This window comes from Podarcis liolepis (genome assembly GCF_965112155.1).
Source record: "Podarcis liolepis genome assembly, chromosome: 12".
In the NCBI taxonomy this organism is placed as follows: domain Eukaryota; kingdom Metazoa; phylum Chordata; class Lepidosauria; order Squamata; family Lacertidae; genus Podarcis; species Podarcis liolepis.
Genome location: NC_139563.1, coordinates 936,498 through 956,185, shown reverse-complemented (window position 1 = coordinate 956,185; position 19,688 = coordinate 936,498). Strand labels below are relative to the sequence as shown.

Genomic DNA, 19,688 nt, shown 5'->3' with positions numbered 1-19,688 from the left:
AGAACGACTCCAATTTGTCACTCGCCTGAGATGCCAGACAGCCAGTACCTGTGACACACCTGGCTGGGGGGCTCAGAACATCAGTTAGGTTAGCTGAAGTTCTGTGCTGGGCACAGAAAAGGAGGGCCAATGCCCCGCAGGCAAGGATGCCCCCCCAACAAGCCATAGTTAACAGCACCCCCCCCCCACAGCCAGGGTCCTGGGATCAGCTCAAGGCATCCACCTGACCTGCCTGTCATGATGGACGATACCCTCACATCCCAGCAGATTCCAGACACTTCCAAGCTACAGGCCCCACAACCCGGGCAGACCGAGTGGATTCAGACATTCAGGTTGAGTAGGGGCTCGTAGGTGGGAGGCAGGAGCCAAGCTGCCGGCAGCTCATCAGCCTGACGTGGTCATTGCCTGGCGCTGGGGGGTGGGGGGGCAGCAACTTGTGTTCATGGCAGCAGCTCTCCCTCTGAAGGTTCCCGGTCCTTGGGAGCTGGCATGTGCCAGGCAAGGCGGGTGGAACAGGGGGGCTTGGGCAGAAGGAAGCTGGAGGCTGAAATTGCCCATCAGGAGGAAAGGGAAGGGGGCACAGGAGCCACAAGCTCATTCTGCCGTGCTGCAGAAAACGGGCCCAGCACAGTCCTCAGATGGAGGTCCAAGGGGGTGGGCACTCAGAGGACTCACAGGGGCAGAGCCTCCCCTTGAGTCCCCTGTTTGGGTTTCAAGTGAGGAATTCTGGATAAAGTGCACAATGGGTCACACAACACCCCCCCCCCATTAATTTGCTGCTGTCCTTCATCCAGCCAGCCACTTGCTGTGCCAGTTCAAGGCATGCAAGTCCCTTTCCATTGATGGGGAATCAGTCTTTGCCTTCCCCTCAGAGTGGGCCTGGCGTGTGTGTGTGTGTTGGGCTGGGGGGGGGGCAGGTGGAGGCTGCTCCACAGCAAAAGCCCCCTGGAAGGACAGCTCACTCACTGCACCCCCTCTGGGCTGGGCGTTGCCAGCAGCGCATTTGGGAGCAGCAGCCCACAAAGGCAGGAACGGCCAGACCCATGTGCCCGTGGCAAAACAGGGGCCCACAGCAAAGCATTACGTGGCACCCCTGCCAGGCTCCCTCCCTGCCTGTCGTGCCAGGAGGCCTGACGGTTGACAGACAGAAAAGGCCCCACAGCGCTGCTGGAAACTTGGGGCCACCCAGAGTTTGCCCGCTAAACTGGCAGGCTGCAGCCCAGTGCCCAAGGCACCAGAGGGTCCTTTGCCGTTGTTCCCTGCAGGTGTCCCGGGAGGCGGCTGAGGGCCAAGAGCGGAGGGGGGGGGCCTTCTCTTGCAAGGCTCTGGGGAGTTGGGAGGAAGAGAGGGAGGGAAGGAGGGAGCTTGAGCAGAGAGACACCTCGGAAAGCTATTTCACAGAGCTGTGCAGCTGGAAATGGCATGGCAGGCAGGCGAGGAGTCACTGGAGCAGCCCTTGAATGTCAGGCCCATCAGCACAGATCTGGGCGCTGGGAAGGGAGCAGCTAGAAGTCAGGCTCAGCCGGCAGAGGACAGGGGGGGCCTTGCTGAGGGAGAGGCCCTGGGACAAATGACCCCCACCCCCCTCTTTCTCCTCAAGGTGAAGGCAGGAAGGTCAAGGTCAAGGTAAAGGGACCCCTGACCATTAGGTCCAGTCGCGGATGACTCTGGGGTTGCGCGCTCATCTCGCTCTATAGGCTGAGGGAGCTGGCGTTTGTCCGTAGACAGCTTCCGGGTCATGTGGACAGCATGATTAAGCTGCTTCTGGTGAACCAGTGTCGCACATGGAACGCCGTTTACCTTCCTGCCAGAGCGGTACCTATTTATCTACTTGCACTTTGAGGTGCTTTCGAACTGCCAGGTTGGCAGGAGCAGGGACCGAGCAACGGGAGCTCACCCCGTCATCGCAGGGATTCAAACTGCCGACCTTCTAATCGGCAAGTCCTAGGCTCTGTGGTTTAGACCACAGCGCCACCCGCGTCCCTGAAGGCAGGAAGAGGCTGTGCCAATTGTCTTCTGCTGCTTCGGAGGGGAGGACCCGAACCAGCGGATTCAAAGGACAAGAGATTCTGACTAAACCTCAGAGAAAGCTTTCTGAGGGTGAGAGCCGTTTGCTGGCAGGACGGACAACCTTGGAAGGTGGTGGGTTCTCCTTGCTTGGCGGTTTTAAAGCGGAATTTGGTTGGCCACCTGTCAGGGATGCTTCGGCTGGGATTGCTGCATCGCAGGGGGTCAGACTCGATGACCCTTGGCAGTCACTTCCAACTCTGCAATCTTGATTCTAGGATTGCTCACAAGGACAGATCCCAATACAGTGGTGCCCTGCAAGACGAATGCCTCGCAAGACGAAAAACGCGCAAGACGAAAGAGTTTTCCGTTTTTTGAGTTGTTCCGCAAGACGAATTTCCCTATAGGCTTGCTTCGCAAGACGAAACGTCTTGCGAGTTCTTACAAGTTTGTTTCCTTTTTCTTAAAGCCGCTAAGCCGTTAATAGCCGCTAATTTCGTCTTGCGAGGCACCACTGTAACTGCTGAAACACATCAAGGCAGCTGATGGCCCTTGCTCCCCTTAGATGGGCTGTCTCTGGCAGAAACTGGCACACCTGCGCTGGCTCTGTCTGAGCAGGAGGCAGCTGGGGGAGCAGCTCACCTTGAGCTCCTTGGCGGAAGGTGAGGGGCAAATGCAACAATGAAAGCAAACACCCACGGAACCCCTCCTCCAAAAAAGCCCAGCCTTGTGGGGCTCAGGGGCTTAGCTTTCGATACAATATCTTTATTGTCACTGCCCCATACAGAACAATGAAATTGAAACATCTACACAAGACATTCAAAACCCCCTAAAAACTCTGAAACCCCATTTTAAAATACAATATACTATAGAGAGACTCCTTATACTGCATTTAAAACAAGAATTGCATTTGGGTAGAAACTGTTTCTCAGGCAGCTAGTCCTGGTCTTTATAACCCTGTACCTTCTTCCAGAAGGCAGAAGCTGAAAGAGATCATTTCCGGGTTTCCAAGCTGTGTCTGATCGGGAGGGACAGGAGATGCTTAACAGGACATTGTGCTCTTTCTTATCCTATGATGCTCATTTTGCATCAAATGTGCAAGTTGCTCCTCAACTAAAACATGACTGCCTCGCCAGAGTGGTGCATGCTCTGGTTATCTCCCGCTTGGATTACTGCAATGCGTTCTATGTGGGGCTACCTTTGAAGGTGACCCGGAAACTACAACTAATCCAGAACGCGGCAGCTAGACTGGTGACTGGGAGCGGCCGCAGAGACCACATAATACCGGTCTTGAAAGACCTACATTGGCTCCCAGTACATTTCTGAGCACAATTCAAAGTGTTGCTGCTGACCTTCAAAGGCCTAAACGGCCTTGGTCCATTATATCTGAAGGAGCGTCTCCATTCCCATCATTCTGCCTGGACACTGAGGTCCAGCTCCGAGGGCCTTCTGGCGGTTCCCTCGCTGCGAGAAGTGAGGCTACAGGGAACCAGGCAGAGGGCCTTCTCGGTAGTGGCGCCCACCCTGTGGAACGCCCTCCCACCAGATGTCAAAGAAAAAAACAACTACCAGACATTTAGAAGACATCTGAAGGCAGCCCTGTTTCGGGAAGCTTTTAATGTTTGATGTATTATAGTATTTTAATATTCTTTTGGAAGCCGCCCAGAGTGGCTGGGGAAGCCCAGCCAGATGGGTGGGGTATAAATAATAATAATAATAATAATAATAAATAATAATAATTAATAATAATAATAATAATAATAATAATAATAATAATAATAATAATAATTATGCACAACAGCGCAGGGAGCTGCCTTCTACTGACACCCCCCTCCGAGGGGCCACTGAACCCAGTCCGGCCAACACCCCCTGAAATTCCCCTGGCATTGCTGCCAGAGACCTTTTAAGAAGGAAATGCTCTGGGAACTGAGCATGGCAAAGCCTGAGCTCCCTGGCCTCCGCCACTGACCAGACTCCTCCCTCCTAAGGCAGGAGCAGCGTTAGCATTGACGGCGATTCACATACAAATTAGACAGTTAAAAACACAAAAAGCCTCAAGCGCATTTGTCCTGGTGGCAAAGACCCATTTCTGCAGCTGGCAAAGCCTGTTGAGAGTCGAAAGGAAAAGGCCCCCACCCTCTCTTTGTTTACTTGACCTGTGCCCCCTCCATCAGTGGAACTGGCATCATCCCGGGCACCCCATCATACCCTTTCCACATTGGCAAGAACTCAATGATTCCAGAGCTACCCTGTGGAACTCCCTGCCTCTTGACATCAAGCAGGCGCCTTCACTGGACCTTTCACAGAGCCTGTCAGAAAATATTCTTGCTTAAACCAGCCTCCCCAGACGCTTAGAAAGTTGCTGTGAATCTTAACTGGTTTTAGTATTTTAATTTTGTGTGTGTCTTAAAACTACTGAAATGTTATCCTGGTGTTCTCATTTTATGCTTTTACAAACCACAACCAGGCAGTGTGCAATTTCACGAAATAAAAAAAATAATGAAACGAATAAAAATGGAGACCCTTTCAGAATAAAGAGCGGAACAGTAATACTGCCAGGGCGTTTTGTGAGGAGAGCTCTGTATGACCGAAGAAGCAGCACTCTGAGGCGCTGGAAGGAACACACGCAAAGGATTTTAATCTGTTTTAGTATTTTAACTTTTGCACGCTTTAAAGTACAGCTGTATTTTCATCTTGATTTCCTTCCTTTATCCTTTGTAAACCACTTTGAGGTTTTTGTTTTTAACAAGCAAGCAGCGTACAAATTTTTACGACACAAATCAATATATAAAGGTGCAGCCCCCCCCCCCGAATGAGCGGCTGGTGTGAGCCAGGCAGATCTGCCAAGCAGACACCCCCCCCCCACAGTGGTGAGGCCGCTGCTGGCGCCTCCTAAACTCAGGCCCCCTCCACCCACCGGAGGATGGGGGAAGGCTTGGCAGGACCCCTGGGAACAAAGCCGAGGCCCGGCCAAGGGGGGGGGGCAGCTCCACGCTCAGATCACCACCTGAATTCTTAAAGCAAAAATAAAACTTTGAAATGCGGGGGGGGGGGGGGAGGGGATGCTGGGGGAAGAGACACCTTTTATCTCCTAAGCTTCTTTTCGTGACCGAACCTGCCCGCCCCCCGCCATGGCAATCAGGGCCCAAGCAGAAAACGGGTGCCTGTTCCCAGCGCCGGGTGCGAGGGCATGGGGGATTTAGACAAGGGAAGGGGAATGGCAAGTGGGAAAGGCTGAGCGGCCCCTCCCCAGCTGCAGCTGCAACCTTCAAAGTCAGAACTGCTGCCTCATCGCCCTTGCCAGCCCACCTCGCTGAGCTGTTTTTCAATTTTACAAAACACACGCAGAGACGGACAGAAGAATGAATCCCAACCAGAGAGGAATGGCAAACCAAGCGGATGGACTATGCTGAAATGGTAAAGTTGACTGGAAAGCTCAGGAACCAAGAGGACAAAAACGAATGGGGGGAAATAATAATAATCTATTTAGGAGACCACTGCAAGCGGATGAAAACATCAGGATTTTAATCTCACTTGTAACGTAACAAACATTATGGATGATATGGATGGATTGCTTACAGAATAATATGCAGTTATAATGTAAATAATAGGACCCATGAAGGGGATGGGGGGAAGTCTGGAGATTCAGAGTAATCTCTATATATGGATGTGTACAGTCATACCTTGGGTTGAAGTAGCTTCGGGATGAATATTTTCGGGTTGCGCTCCGCGATGACCCACAAGTAACGGAGCATGTTACTTCCGGGTTTCGCTGCGTGCACATGCACAGACGCTCAAAATGCCGTCACGCACATGCGCGGAAGCGGCGTATTGCGACCTGCGCATGTGCAGATGCACGGATGCAGGTTGCGTTCACTTCTGGATGTGAACGGGGCTCTGGATCGGATCCAGTTTGCATCCAGAGGTACCACTGTATTTGGACTGTTATAAAATTATATTTGCAAAACCAAATAAAAATGATCAATCAATCAATTTTACAAAACATCAAGAGATTCCAGGCATGGATTCAGCCAAAGGTGCTGTGTGGGGCAGGTGTAAAAGAGACACACCTGAGTTAAGGGCAGCTTCCTTTGACCATAGAGGGGGTGGCACCTGCTGCAGAGTGTCCTGGGGGTGGGAAGCACAGCCCCCCCTTTCCACGAAGGCTTCCTCAGTGCCATAGAGAAGCCTTTTCCATCCTGGTGTTTTGAACCGCAACTCCCATCAGCCTCAGCGCCATGTAGCCCTTGGGCTGATGGGAGTTGTAGTCTGGAAGGCCCAAGGATGGGGAAGATGGCACGAAGTTCAGCGGAAGAGCTGAAGGCACTGCTGCTCATCACCAATTACACGACGGAGCTGTTTCATTCTCCGAGCCTTCAAACTTAAAATACAACTTTCTACAAGATTATAAGGTCTGCAGGCTGCTTCTAACCCCCCGCCCCCAAATAACACCTTCCATTGATGTATGACGCACAGCTGGGTTTGCTAAGGAGTCATACACTATATCATTGCATGCTTTTAAAACAGTAAAGGCCTTTGGCTAATTAAACCATCTATGGCCTTTTAGACTCCCCCCTCTCTCTGTGTGTTTGGGGGGGTTGTTTTTGTTATTATGGTATATATTTTTGTGTTTTTATACTGTAAACCACCCTGTGATCTTTGGATGAAGAGTGGTACAGAAATTTAATAAATTTAAAAACCTTTAAAAATAAAGTAGGGTAGGTTTGGCGAAAACAATGATTGTATGCTTCTTCCATTTTTGGTCAAAGTTCATTATTGTTGCTGTTGTTATTATTATTTATTTGAATTTCTGATAGATTTCAACACAAGAAACTTTATGGAGGTGGGTAGGAAGGCCACAGCTAATGGGGCATTTAAGTAAGCTGCAAAGGGGATGTGCAGGGCTGCCTGGACAGAGAGCAGGGCTGGCCAAGATCCAGCGGGGAGCCACACAGACATTTCTGCCAGGAGAGGAGCTGGTTTTGCAGTCAGGCCTCGCACCTGAGGCCGCTCAGCCTTGGCGGGGGTGGGGGCATGGAAGAGACCCCTTGAAGAAGGCTGCCCCCATTCCCAGGGCAGGGGAGTCCAGGGACCCCTGCTTCAAGCAGCGAGGGAGGGGTCTTGGCTCTGCCTGCCTCCCTCCCTTGCCCAGCGCCCCCCGCCTCTCCCCCTGCCTCAATGTCATCACCCCCGTAGCGAGCAGCAGAGCAGCAGCCAAACAGGTTTCCCTTTTCTTTGTTAATTCTTCCCTCATTACATTTGAAATTCCACAATCAGTGTGCACTGTAATTGTCGAATTTGATGCTAATGATTAATGAATTAAACATGGATCCATCAATTAGTCCTTGGAGAATAATTCTGCATAAAGCAGCGGATAATGTAATTACAGTAACAAAGATAATGAGATGTTAACATCGACAGAGCCCGACGTGACATGATCACAGCAGGCAAAGCAACCGGGCTTGGGGGAGCCAATCGCGCTCTCTGCCCCTGCGGTGCGGGCGGGGGGACGGGGGGGCAGGGCACGTGCCTGGCCGGGGCGAAGGGCAGAGCACATGCCAGCCATGCGCGCTTAAGAGGGGAACAATCAAGCCAACGAGCCAGCCCCACGCGCACCAATGACGCCACGGGCGGAAGGGCAGAGCGAGCCCCACAGTCCGTATGCACTCTGCCCCCCTCCACAAGGCCCAAACCTCTCCTTCCTCTGGAATCCAGAGCAGAATTCCAAACGCGCACCAGGCAAGGTGAGGAGCAGACCCCTCCTGGAGCCTGGGCAGGCATACCGACCCGTTCCCCATGGGCCTTCAGGAGGAAACACACCCTTCCCCCCTACCATCACCTCCCTTCCAGGTACACCAAGGTCTCCTCTTCCTGTGCACCAAGCGCCCATCTGCGTGCCACCTCCCTTTGCCCTTCCGGGGTGGGAACATTGTGGCACTGACTCTGCATAGCACCGGGCACTCGAATGTTCAGCAGCAGCAGCAGCAGCACCAGGCAAGGGCAGGGCATGGCAGAGGCTGCCTGGGGGCCCAGCCCCAAGCCATCTTTGGCACGTGAGGCTGGCCGGGACTGGGCTCCGAGCTGCAGTGCTGAGAGGCCCCCCCAGAAAGCCAGCTGGAGGGAGCTGGAGCCATGAATGCCAAACATGTGCATTGGAGCAGAAACAACAAGGAGATTTGTTGTGGCTGCAGCTTTTGTGGGATCTCTCCAGTTCTTGAAAAGATTCCGCCGCCAGTGGCCAGTGGCCCTTCGGAAGGGCCAGAGGGGACTCCATTTCCATCGCCACCCATTAAGACCCTGGCCTTGCCCCTCGGTCAGAACACCAGGTTTTCCCTTCCAAAGGATTTCTCCCCAGCCGCCAACTCGCCAGACTGAAGAGAGAGGTTCAGCAGGGCTGGCAGGGGAGGCGGGCAGAGCTGGGCAGGCGCCCCAGCCGGGGAAACCGCTCCTTGCCGGCACACTCTGTCCACCCACCACCCACCTGCAGGCAACGGCTGCGTTCGCCCGAGAAACAAAGCCCCCACTTTGCAAACTTCCCAACTTTGGAGGGCTTGGATGCTCAGCCGTAATGGGGCTTTAATGCTAGTTATTTGCATTTAATTAGACACTGAAAACCGTTAATAGAGCCGGCACTTTGCTCATCTTCTCCCTTCCCTCCATCACTCCATCTACATTCCATTAGAGGAACATTTGAGCTGCGAAGTCAAGCGCTCCAAAGTTGGGCAGCGGCGGCCGTCCTCTTGCCAGGGGGTGGGGAGCAGGCAGTGGGGGTGGGGGGTGGGGAGAAGAGACAGGGGCTGGCCTGTAGCCCCGTGGCCCGTCCTCCAGCAGGCACACAGCAGGGGCAGGCAAGGGGCACCCAAGAGAGGCTGCAGATCAAGGGAAGGGAGGTCTGGGCACTGGCAGGAAGCAGTCCTTGCCAGGCTCCTTGCCAGGTTTGGGCAAAGGGCACGGCAAGGGCAGGCCGCCTCTCCTGTGGGCCTCCCACTGCACCAGCACCTCCCCCCCCCCGGGTCTTTGTGCTTTTGGCTCCCATATGCCAGCCCCACAGCATTTCCTGACTGCCCAGGCCACGCTCCCCCTGCCCATCCATAGCCTTGCCCCATAGCCAACGCGCCCCGCTCTTACTGGAGCTTCCGGGGAACTGGATGCTGCTCCTCTCCTTGGCCAGCCCGTTGGTTTTGGGGCTGGCGCTGGGGGCAGCGGAGGTCGTGGCCCGCGGAAGCCTCTTGCCTGGCACCTTCACCGTCGTCCTCAGCAGGTCAATCTCCTTCCCGTGGATGTTCTGCATGTAGTCCTGGGGGGGGGGCAGAGGAAGTGGGGCTCAGTCGTCTCTCGCACCATCGGTCTGGCAGCTGCCCCCCCCCATACTCAGGTTGCCTCCCCCCCGACCTTGAAGGGGCCTTTCTCTCCCCACCAACCACAAGGGAAGCAATGTTCGTGGCCCAATAACCGGGCAAAGCGCAGGACCCAGACCAGCAAGGCCCAGGGAAGAATTCTTCACCCAATGGCAGCTGGTCCCTGGACTGCTCCTGCAACAGCCCCCTTCCTCCTGGGGGGAGAGGGAGCGGTTTAAGCGAGGGGGGTGTCCGTGAATACCCTGAGGAGCAATGTGTGCTTTGGAAGAAGTGGCTTTCCGTGAACACAAAAATGGGAGAGAGACTCCTCTTCCCACACCATCTGGCCACAGGAACCAGGAATGGGCTGGGACCCAACCACAGAAATTCTGCCCCCCCCCCAGCACTTGCTGATGGAGCTCCCTCCTCCCTCCCATGAGTCTCTGGCTTGCTCTTGCTCTCTCTCTCTCTCCCCCCACCCCCAATTTCCAAGCATCTTCTAAGGTTGGACCAAAGAAGTACTGCTGAAAGAGGGAGGGGTGTCTTCCCCCAGCGCTGTGTCCCCATGTGCACTCAGTCCCCACAGCCCGTCCCCAGCGCAAGGCAAGGAGTGCAGGGGGGCAGGAACCTCGCCTCCAAGAGAGAGGCGGCAAGGGTCTGCTCCACTTCCCAAGGAGGTCACCAAGCCGCTTAGGCAGAGTCAGCAGCACCTGCGGCAACAGCACCTTGAGACTCCGGCGAGGAGGAGGAGGAGGAGGAGGAGGAATGATCCTGAGATGCAGCCCAGGAGAGAGAGGAGGCCTCAAGACACAGGTCTCCACCTGCAGCTGTGCCCCAAGGCCTCCCTGCTCCGCCCCACAGCCTCTGCCTCCAGCGGCGCCCGCCCAGCGCAGGGACCCCCAGGAGCCCGAGGATTTCCCCTGCCTCAGCAGAACTGCGTCCTGGCGCTGGCTGGGCTGCCTGCCTGCCTGCCGGAGAGCAGCACCGCGGTCACCAACGCACCGCATTTATTGCCTGCCATAAAACAGCAATTCCTTCCCAAGCCTCCTCGCTAATTACCCAGCCAGTTCTCTCATTTCATTTTATTACTGGAATTAACAACGAGTTCAAAGCGTGGAAAGCTATTAAGATGTGTGATTAAGCCACATTCAATTAGCTTCTACAAACAATTTAATTGATGTTGCAGATAGAATTAACAGAAGGTGATTGTGTGAATGGCTTCAATGGCTGCAGAATGGGAGGCGCCTCCTTCGTGCGGGGGGGGGGGAGAGGGGGGAGAGAGAGGGAGGGAGGAAAGGAAGGAAGGAAGGGCAGAGAGGCAGAAGCTGTGCGTGGAGAGATGCTCCGGTGCTCGAGGGGAGCCCAGCCAAGGCAGAGAGAGCCAAGGGTGACCCCCTGGGCGGACAGAGGCTACCTGACAAGCCCAGGAGGGACCAGGGCACTCCCAGAAGAAGTGAGAAGGGTGCCGGTGCCCCCTTGGCTGCAGCAGCCACAGCCCCCACCCCCCCACGCCCGCCCAGAGAAGTTGTGAAACAACCTGTCCCCAGAAGGTCTTTGAGACTTGCTCTGCACCTGCCACTTTCCCTCTGTGCTAGAGAGCCGTGTTTGGCAGAACGGTTTTCCTGCTCTCCAGATTTTATGCCCTTGAGCATTTGATTTATGGAGTGGGGGGGGGGGCTATATCTCTTTGTCTGCTGCGGAATCCGGAGTATTCTGGTCAGCTGACGAGAGAAGGAAGCCTGGTGGGAGTTAGGGAGGAAGAGGGAACCAAGAGGGGAGCCCCTGTCTTCCGGAGCGTCTCCATCTTCCAAGAGCGCTCCCTGCACAAGGACAAACTTCGCTCTGCAGCTTTGAGATCTAGAACCTGCTCCCTTCTTTGGAAGGGGGGTCAGGAAGCCAAATTCCAGGCAGGCCATGTGCGGCCCACGCTCTCGTGCTTCCTGGACGTTCTGGGGCCACAAAACGGAGGGCTTGCCACTGGCCCCCCCAGCTGAGGAAATCCAGAGTCCCCTGAATGACTGCTGGGTGGGAAAATGGGAAGAGGGATGGACAGGACGACGTCACGCTCTTTAGGGCCCAAGCTGTGGTTGCCCAGGGCCCTCAGGAGCCAGGGCCAGGGTGGCCAACGGGCACAGGCCGCCCGGCCTGGGGCAGCCCAGAAAGTGCCACCTCCCCCCCCCGCTCCCCGTCCAAGGGAGCCACGCCTTGGGGGGAGGCGCCACAGGTTCCCCCTCTGTGTCCGTGGTGGTTCTTCATCTCAGCAGCAAACTGTGCTCAAGAGAGAGAGCGCAGGAAGAAGACGGGGAAGAAGCCATTAGCGCCCCAGCGGGGAAGTGACAGAGACGGATGGGGCGGCCGCCACACACATGTCCCCCCCCCTTCTCCTCTTGGCACTGGTGACAAAGAGCTGAGCAGCCACGCAGCAGCCCCCCCAGCTCAGCCCCTTAATCACAGGCCAGGCCAGCCTGGGACCCCGCGGTTCTCCCTGGCGGAGGGGACTCACGTGCAGACTGGGGTGGTAGGTCAGGACTCCGTTGTCGCACAAGGTCACGTACTTCTTCTTCCACTCCTTGTTGAGGGATTTGCTGCTGCGCTTCAGGAGGACGCCCTGGGGGGGGGCACAGAGCGGGGAGGTGTTAGAGGGATTCTGCTCAGCAGCCCCCCCTGGCCACAGGGGCGCCCAGTAGGAGGCCCCACCTGCAGGGGCTCCCCCTTCCCTCAGAAGCTCTCTCCCCCTCCCTGCCTGGGCCCCTCTGCCCCTCCCCACCTAGGGACAGCGAAGGGGCCCTCAGGCACGGGCAGATCCTAGAGGGGGAACAAGGCCTCTTGCCTCAGCGCCTGGTCAGTACAAAGGCCGGAGGCCTCTTGCCCAAATGCCCCACCCAGGCGCCCAGCGCTGCCTCTGCAGGATTTGGCCAGACCAGGCTCCCCCACTGCTTCTGTCAAGACAGCCCAGCCTCAAGAAGCCAAGACAGGCAGGCAGAAATCTCCTGCCCTCCCCAACCGCACCCCAAGAGCTAAATTGCATCTCACGCCAGGACCCGGCACCATCGTCTTGGAGTCGCTTCCTGCCTGTGATCTCCAGAGTGCAGCCAAGAGCCGAGGAAGACGGAGGGGCAGCGAGAGAGCAGCAAAGATGGTCCCCACAACTGAGCCGGGGCAGCCAGGCCACAGCCCCTCTGCACAGCCCCACCAGAAGAAGGGGTTCCCCCCTCCCGCAGAGACTGTGCCTTGCACACACGGCACCTGAACACAACCCCCCCCCCCCCGAGAGCGCAGTCCCGAGAATGGAAAAGTCCAGGGATGCCCAGAAGCCAAGCTTGCCCTGCCTCAGTCTCTCCACTATGCAATTGACATGGGTCCCAAACATTGGCGGTAAAAAAAGGGGGGGTTCATGTTTCAGGAATCCATTTGAAGCAATCCATTTCAGGCACAGGAAAAGGAGAAGGCAATGTGTTCCAAAGCAAAACGGACATTCCTGGAAGCCCAAGGGGCTGCGTCTCCATGGAGGCTGGCTGGCTGCCCTGCGGGAGGAAGGGCTGAGCCCTCTTCCGCAATCTTCTCAGGCTCCAAACCTGAAAGAGTCAGAGGCCAAACTCCCCTGCAGGTGGGGCAAATCAGCCCCCCTGGCCCAGCAGCCCAAGGGCCAGAGATGGAGGCACAGCACACCAGCCAGTTTAGGGGGTGAACTGCCCAGTCTCTGCAGGTGGTGCCTTTCCCCCTAGCTGTGCCCTTTCCTGGGGCCAGAAGTCAAGGCTGAGCTGGCCAAAGCCTGCAAGGAGACCACGGGCACTTGGCCAAAGGGGCTGAGCTCAGGGTCCCCACAGCCCAAGGAGGCCCCATGAACGCTCATCCCTGGTTGGGCTGACCATAACCGAGGAAGCCTCTCGGCTTCCCACAGCCCAGTCCTTCCCCAGGCAACTGGGAGGGAATGCAAACATGGATGGCCAATAGACCAAGGCTAGGCAGGCCAGAAGGGGTGCTGGTGGCACTGTGGGTTAAACCACAGAGCCTAGGGCTTGCCGATCAGAAGATCGGCGGTTCGAATCCCCACGAAGGGGTGAGCTCCCGTTGCTCAGCCCCAGCTCCTGCCAACCTAGCAGTTCGAAAGCACGTCAAAGTGCAAGTAGATAAATAGGTACCACTCCGTCGGGAAGGTAAACGGCGTTTCCATGCGCTGCTCTGGTTCGGCAGAAGCGGCTTAGTCATGCTGGCCACATGACCCGGAAGCTGTACGCCGGCTCCCTCGGCCAGTAAAGGGAGATGAGCGCCACAACCCCAGAGTCGTCCGCGACTGGACCTAATGGTCAGGGGTCCCTTTACCTTTACCTAGGCAGGCCAGAGGCAGACCTTGGCTGCTGCTGCTGCTGCTGCTGCTGCTGTTGAAGGCAGGTGGCATCCAGAAACAGGCTCCTCCATCTGCCTCCCATGCCCCCAAACAGGCAGACCTTCTCAGACCCTCCTCCTTCCCCACAAAGGCTCCCACCTTGAAGGACGCAAGAACAGCCCTGCTCCATCTGGTCCACCTAGTCCCACAGGGGCCAACCGGGTGCCCAACGCGAAGCCCGTGAGCAAGCAGGGCCCCAGGGCAAGAGCCCCCTCCTCTCTCTTGAGGTTTCCAGCACATGCAGGAGGACACGGACTTTCCCCCCTGCTCCTCTTTCTTCTCAGGCCACTGTTGGACCATCTTGTGGCTGTGGATGGTCCAGGAGGAGGCCAAATTTCTTCTGGTCAGCTGAGGTCCCCAAAGGAGCAAAATAAAGCCCCCACTACTGCTGGCAAGTGCAGAAAAAGGACACCACCACTGCGGGGGCATGAAGGGAAGTCATGCTGGGAAGCCCCCTTCTCCAGCTGAGAGAGTGAGGGGCCCCCAAGCATTCCTGGGGGTGGCGGGGAAGGTCTGGTTTCTGCGGCGCAGCAGACTCCAGTCTAGTCAAGTGCGTCCAAGGTCACAAGGCAGAACAGGTTTGGGGACAAAATGAACCAGGCCAGGAGGCAGGCAGGCCGGAGCCCCCCCCCCCCAACACAGGAGATGCCTTCTGCCAATAAAGGGCACTGCCCACCCCCTCCAGCCAAGCCACCCCCCTCCGCCCGGCTGCCACCTCTCCCCCAACCAGTGTGGCCCCACCGGGGGAAAGGGGTGTCCCACGATGGGGCAGGCCGCCTTCCTCTCCACAACTCCCCCCCCCCCCCAGCCAGGCTGCTAGATTGAGGCTGGAAGAGAAGGCAGCAGCGGCGGCGGCAGCAGCAGCAACAGCAGCAATATGCAGGGTAATGAAGCAGGGAGCAGCAATGGCCCCCACAGGACTCGTTTACTCCACAAATCTCCCTTCCACTCACTTTTCGCTAAGAATTTTAACACCAAACTTAATTGTAAAGTCGCGTATTGATTGGAAAATGCAAATGGCAATTTAAATGTAATCTAAGCTCCCAGCATGATCCCGGCTCCCTCCAAGGAGAAGCCACCCGGCCCAGGAAGGGAGAGCGCAGGGTGGGATGGGGCCGGAGCAACTGCCCCAGGGGCCGGGGGGGGCTGGGGAGGATGGGAACACCCCAGGCAGGACAAGGAGGGAGGTGGGGAGGGCGCTCCCCTCTTGCTCAGCCCCACTGAGGAGCCCAGCTCTCCACGAGTGCAAGCCAGGCACGGAGGGCTGGGCTGGGGGGCTGGGCTGGTAGGGCTTCTTCCCTCCTGCCCAGCTGCCCCTGTGGGCAGGGAACCCTAGACTAGATGAGCCCTGTGGCCTGACTCTCAGGCGGTAGGGGGCTGGAGCCGACCAGGAGGGTCTGCAGGGAAGCTCTGGGGCTTTGAAGCTGCCTTGGGCTGGCCTGAACCCTTGGCCACAGGAGTAAACAGTGCTCTTGTGGGAGTCCCACAGGCAACTCTTCAGCCGCAGCAAGAGAGGGATGTTGGACAGGACGGGCCTCTGGGCTCTCCTTCTCCTCCCAAGTCACCGTGGGGAGGCTGCTTCTGCCCCCAAGTTCCCAGCTGGGAGGGAGACTTCGCTAAGGAACCCCAGCAAGGCTCTGCAGCCCAACAGGAGACCCCTGGCAAGGGCTCTAGACTGAGTTCACACAGAAGCCCCGGGTGGGGGCAGGCTGAGGGGCCAGGAGTGAGGAGAGCCCTCCCAGCCTTGTGGCCTTTCAGGCGTGCATTTGGGGGGGAGAGCACCCCAAAATGGCAGCCCAAGTGCCACACAACTCAGTCAGAACCACCTGAATGCCACACAGAAGGCGGCCGCCAGTCACCACGGACAGAAACCCACAGGAGGGCTGTGTGGCCTGCAGCTCCACCCAGCTGCCGCCACTCACCAAGGCCAGGAGGGGGCTCAGTCAGCCCCCCGACACATGACCCCCGAAAGAGAGTGGGGAGCCCCATGGCTGGCAAGCAGAGCCAGGACAGATCATGCCCTGTCCCCCAAGGCCTCCTGTTTTGCCATGGAAAGGAGAGAAAGGGGTCCAAACCCTTGTGGGGAGTGGGCTGCTGGCGGGTGGGGCCCCCGAGAACCCAAGGGCTGGCAACAAAGTCCTGGGGAAACAGCTTCTCTTTCCCGCAAAGTCTGCCTGAGCTGCAACACCCTCGGCTGCACCTTTCCCCTTCCTGCCGTTTTTCTCCTTCAGATTCCCCCTCCTCCAGCTGCCCGGTGTGTCAGTGACAGAGAAAGGGGTTGGCGGGGGGGGGGGCTAGTCCTGCCCCTGAGACCTCCAGGAGACATTTTGCACCAAAGCCCCAGAAGGCTCCTCTTCCACAACCAGCAACCGCGATGCCTGTCCACCTTCTTTGACGCAGGGAGAGATCTCAACTTACCAGGTCCTTTCCCCAAATGGGGCAGACAGCAAGGCAGGGGGCTTCCTCCAGAAGACCTGGCGCTGTCTGGAGGAAATCTCCCTGCAGAGACCTTTGCTGTAGTGGAGATGGCAGCAAAACCCACCTTGTGAGATTGAGGAGCTCGGTCTCCTCTCGAAGGCGGTCTGACACAGAGAGCCAGCCCAGCACTTGACCGGCTCCTGGGAAGGACGTCCCTTGATGCCAGCCTTCTTCAGCACCCCGGCCCCTGGAATCCACGTTCAGGGCCAGGGCTCAAGGCCAGGAGAGGCTGCCAAGTGCCTCCTCTTGCACCAAACAAGAAGCTGCAACCAGCCTTTGCAACCTGGCATGACGGGCCAGGCCTGGTCCCCAGCAGCCTTCGGAGATCCATGCCGAATGGTGGCCCCCCCCCAACCATTGCACGAGGGCCCAAGCAAGCAACATGGATTCCCACAGATGTCGCCAGCTTGCAGATGGTGCTTGGCAGCCCCCCCCCGATGGCGCCTTGGAGAGCATAGCAAAGGCCTCCCCTCCAACCCGCCGCCCAAATGCAGACACGTAGGCACACAGAGTAGCCGAACACAGAGCTGGTGACTGCAACACTGGCATGGAGAAACACAATGGGCCTGACAAAGAGATGCTCCTCAGTCGCGGGGAAGGAAAAAGAGTGGGGTGAGCCCCAGGTGCCCCTTCTGCCCGCTCCTCCTCCCCCCGTCCGGCCCTCCCGCCCTCCCTCCAGGGCCGCAGCGATGGGGGAAGAGCGCGAACCTGCTTAATGGGAATGGCCCGCCCGCTGCCGATGGAGTCCGCCTTACACTCGGGGGCCTTCTTCTCCCGCTCGATGTCCGTGCCTTTCCGAGACTGGAAGAGAAGAGACACGGGGCGTTAGATGGGCAGGGAGGGCAGGGCAAGGGAGGCTGCCCCCTGGAGACTCAGGGGAGCCCCCGCCTGCTCTCTGCTCCAGCCCCAGGCCAGAGGAGTGGAGGCGCTGCCATGGCCTCGGCCCCCGCCTGCCCGCCCGCCCCCTGGTCCCCGGGATGGGGTGACAGACGAGAGCAGCATGGGATGGGGTGAGCATGGATGGAGGAAGCAGCAGCAGCAGCAACAGCAGCAGTGGGAGCAGCAGCAGCAGCAAAAGCACCGCCGGAAAAGAAGGCACCAGCCCGACTAATCCAACCGTTTATTTGGTGAACACACGGGCACCATACAAAGTCGCGGATGTCACTGGGCCACCGTCAGCCCCTTACAAAAGAGCTTTGACAATAAACAGCTACTTTACATTTAGAACATGATTCTTGGGGAGAGAAAGAGAGAGAGAGAGAGAGAAAGGAGGAGGGCGGGGAGAGGAAGAGCAATAACTCCAGTTCATCATCATCATCATCACCACCATCAGCTTAATAAATAAACGGATCACTAGATGAAGCTGGAAACCACAGTCTGCTGAGAAGCGGTCCATGGAAGGCGCTGGAGAGACAGTGGAGAGCCTTGCGGGAGTCACGGCGGGGGATGCAAGCGATACATTCAGAACCACAAGAATGGCGGGAGGAGGCAGCCTTCGGCCCTCGGCCGGCGTCCGTCCATCTTACAAGCCCTTGCGTTGTCTGTCCATCAACGCAGCCGGCCGCACCAACCCCTGTGCACTCGGAAGGGGGTCGGAAAGGAGGAGCTGGTGGCGGCGGCAGCAGCAGCCCTCTTGCCCCGCACTCCGACGAGCTCAAAAGAGGGGGCCTCCAAGAGCCCTAGTCGTCTGGGGAGGCGGCGGCCGTGGCAGAGAAGGAGGAAGAAGAGGAGGAGGAGGAAGAAGAAGAAGAGGAAGAAGAGGAGGAGGAGGAGAGGAGGAGTCCATGCAGGAGGAAGGAGGGAGCCGGAGAGCAAGTAGCAGGGCGCGGCCGGCGGCAAAGCGTCCCGTGGCCCCTCCATCTCCTGGCACTTCCTGGCGGCTCTGGCGGTCTTCCTGTCCCCGGAGGGCCCCTTCTCGGCACGCGGACAGTCCAGCTCGCCCAGCAATGTCCCGGCTTAGAGGGCAGGCGCAGCAGACTCCCTCCGAGAGACTTTAGAGAGGGGGGGAGGAGGAGGGGCTAAAGGCTCCTGCGCGTCTCCGGGAGGAGGGGGACCCAGGCGGCAGGTAGGGCAGGCCGCTAATCTGAGATCACTCCCAGTGCCTGTCCCTGATCCGGCCCTGGAGAGGCAATGAAAAGTGAGAGAATTGGTACTGAGGTGCCTGCTGGGAAACCAACGGGATCTTCTAATTTGGAAGGAGTTGAAAAGGCCTTTTGGTTGATGAAAAGTTGGAAACAGTGGCACATATCTGCAAATATCGAAAGAATAAAGAGTTTGGCATGTTATACTCAGAAAAGGACGTGTGTGTGCGTCTGTCTGTCTGTCTGTCTGTCTGGGGCACGGCAGGAAGGACACAGAGAATCAGGCCGGCCAGCCCAGAGGTGGGGCGGCGGCAGCGGCAGAGGCAGCAGCAGCATTCAGGCCGAGCAGATGAGAGAGAAGGAAGAGCCGAGGGAGGGAGGGAGGAAGAAAGGAGGAAGGAAGGGAAGCAGGATTCTGCCTCCACCTGCTGGCCAGAGACACACTGACACCCTCCGTCCTCCTTGGCTGGTGCAGAGAGCAGGAGGGGAAGCCAGGAAGGGGCAGAAGCAGAAGGGGGTTGGAGAGGAAGGCAGGGGGAAGCAGCAGCCATGGGAATGAGCTTCTGGGAATGAGGGGTGCAGAGGTGAAGACCAAGGAAACAGGGTCCCCTCCCTCCCTCCCCAACAGCCAAACAAGCCCCGGCTGCCAGACCCTTCAGGAGCCCCCGTCCGGAGCCCCCCGCCAGTGCCGCCCCTCGGAAGGACCCCCACGTGAGAGCAGCTGCTGGGCAGCAGTTTGTAGATGGACGTGAGCAAGCATGGTGAAGAGAGCGGATCCGCAGGGAGCCCGGGGGGGACGCCAAGCAAGAGGGGTGGTCTCACGGCAAGCCATTCCGGCCGAGTGGCGGTGGGGGCAAGCGAGCGAGAGAGCGAGAGGGAGCAGGCCAGTGCAGCGCTCGTTCAAAGATCCGCCCGCGAGGAGCAGGGAGGAAGGCAGCAGCCAGCAGGAGCAAGCAGGAGCGTTGGGAGGGGGCCGCGTGCAGTGGGGGCAGCAAAGCAAGCAGGAGCAAGGACAGCCAGGGCCCCCACCGGACCCCCACAGCCAGCAGCAGCCCTGCTTGCGGAGGAAGAGCCGAGACCCAGGAAGGCAGGCTGTGTGTTTGTGTTTGTGCGCGGAAGTGGCCCAGGGAAGAAGCCCCAGAGACTGGGTCTGGTCAAGTGGGCTGGGGGGGGGGCTTGCAAGGGAGAACAGCGGCCATTTGTCTTTGCAAAGGCTGTGCCCCACAGCCCCCGCCCGAGCGCCAGACAGGCAAGCCCCAGCTTCCACATCCTGCCCACCCCCCGGCTGCAGCAGAAGACCTCACAGCCAAGCCAAGGAGCCCCAGCAAGACCCACAGCCTCTGGAGGTGCCCCCACCTCCCTCCCGAGGGGCATGCACTGCTCTGTGGCCCTCGTGGG

The 19,688-nt window shown here is 57.9% G+C and overlaps 1 protein-coding gene across 4 annotated transcripts in view; it reads right to left on the bottom strand.

Annotated features, from left to right (window-relative positions):
- AGAP3 (ArfGAP with GTPase domain, ankyrin repeat and PH domain 3) overlaps positions 1-19,688 on the bottom strand; it is a 99,475-nt gene that overhangs the window by 19,874 nt on the left and 59,913 nt on the right. For 3 of the 4 annotated variants that reach the window (XM_083466678.1, XM_083466677.1, XM_083466679.1), the window contains 3 exons: positions 16,918-17,010; positions 11,848-11,952; positions 9,136-9,304 (listed from right to left, as the gene is read on the bottom strand). In XM_083466678.1, the coding sequence (XP_083322804.1) occupies positions 9,136-9,304; positions 11,848-11,952; positions 16,918-17,010 (367 nt within the window). Of the gene's footprint in view, positions 1-9,135; positions 9,305-11,847; positions 11,953-16,917; positions 17,011-17,315; positions 18,458-19,688 lie in introns of those variants that run through there. The other variant, XM_083466680.1, reaches the window with a different exon arrangement.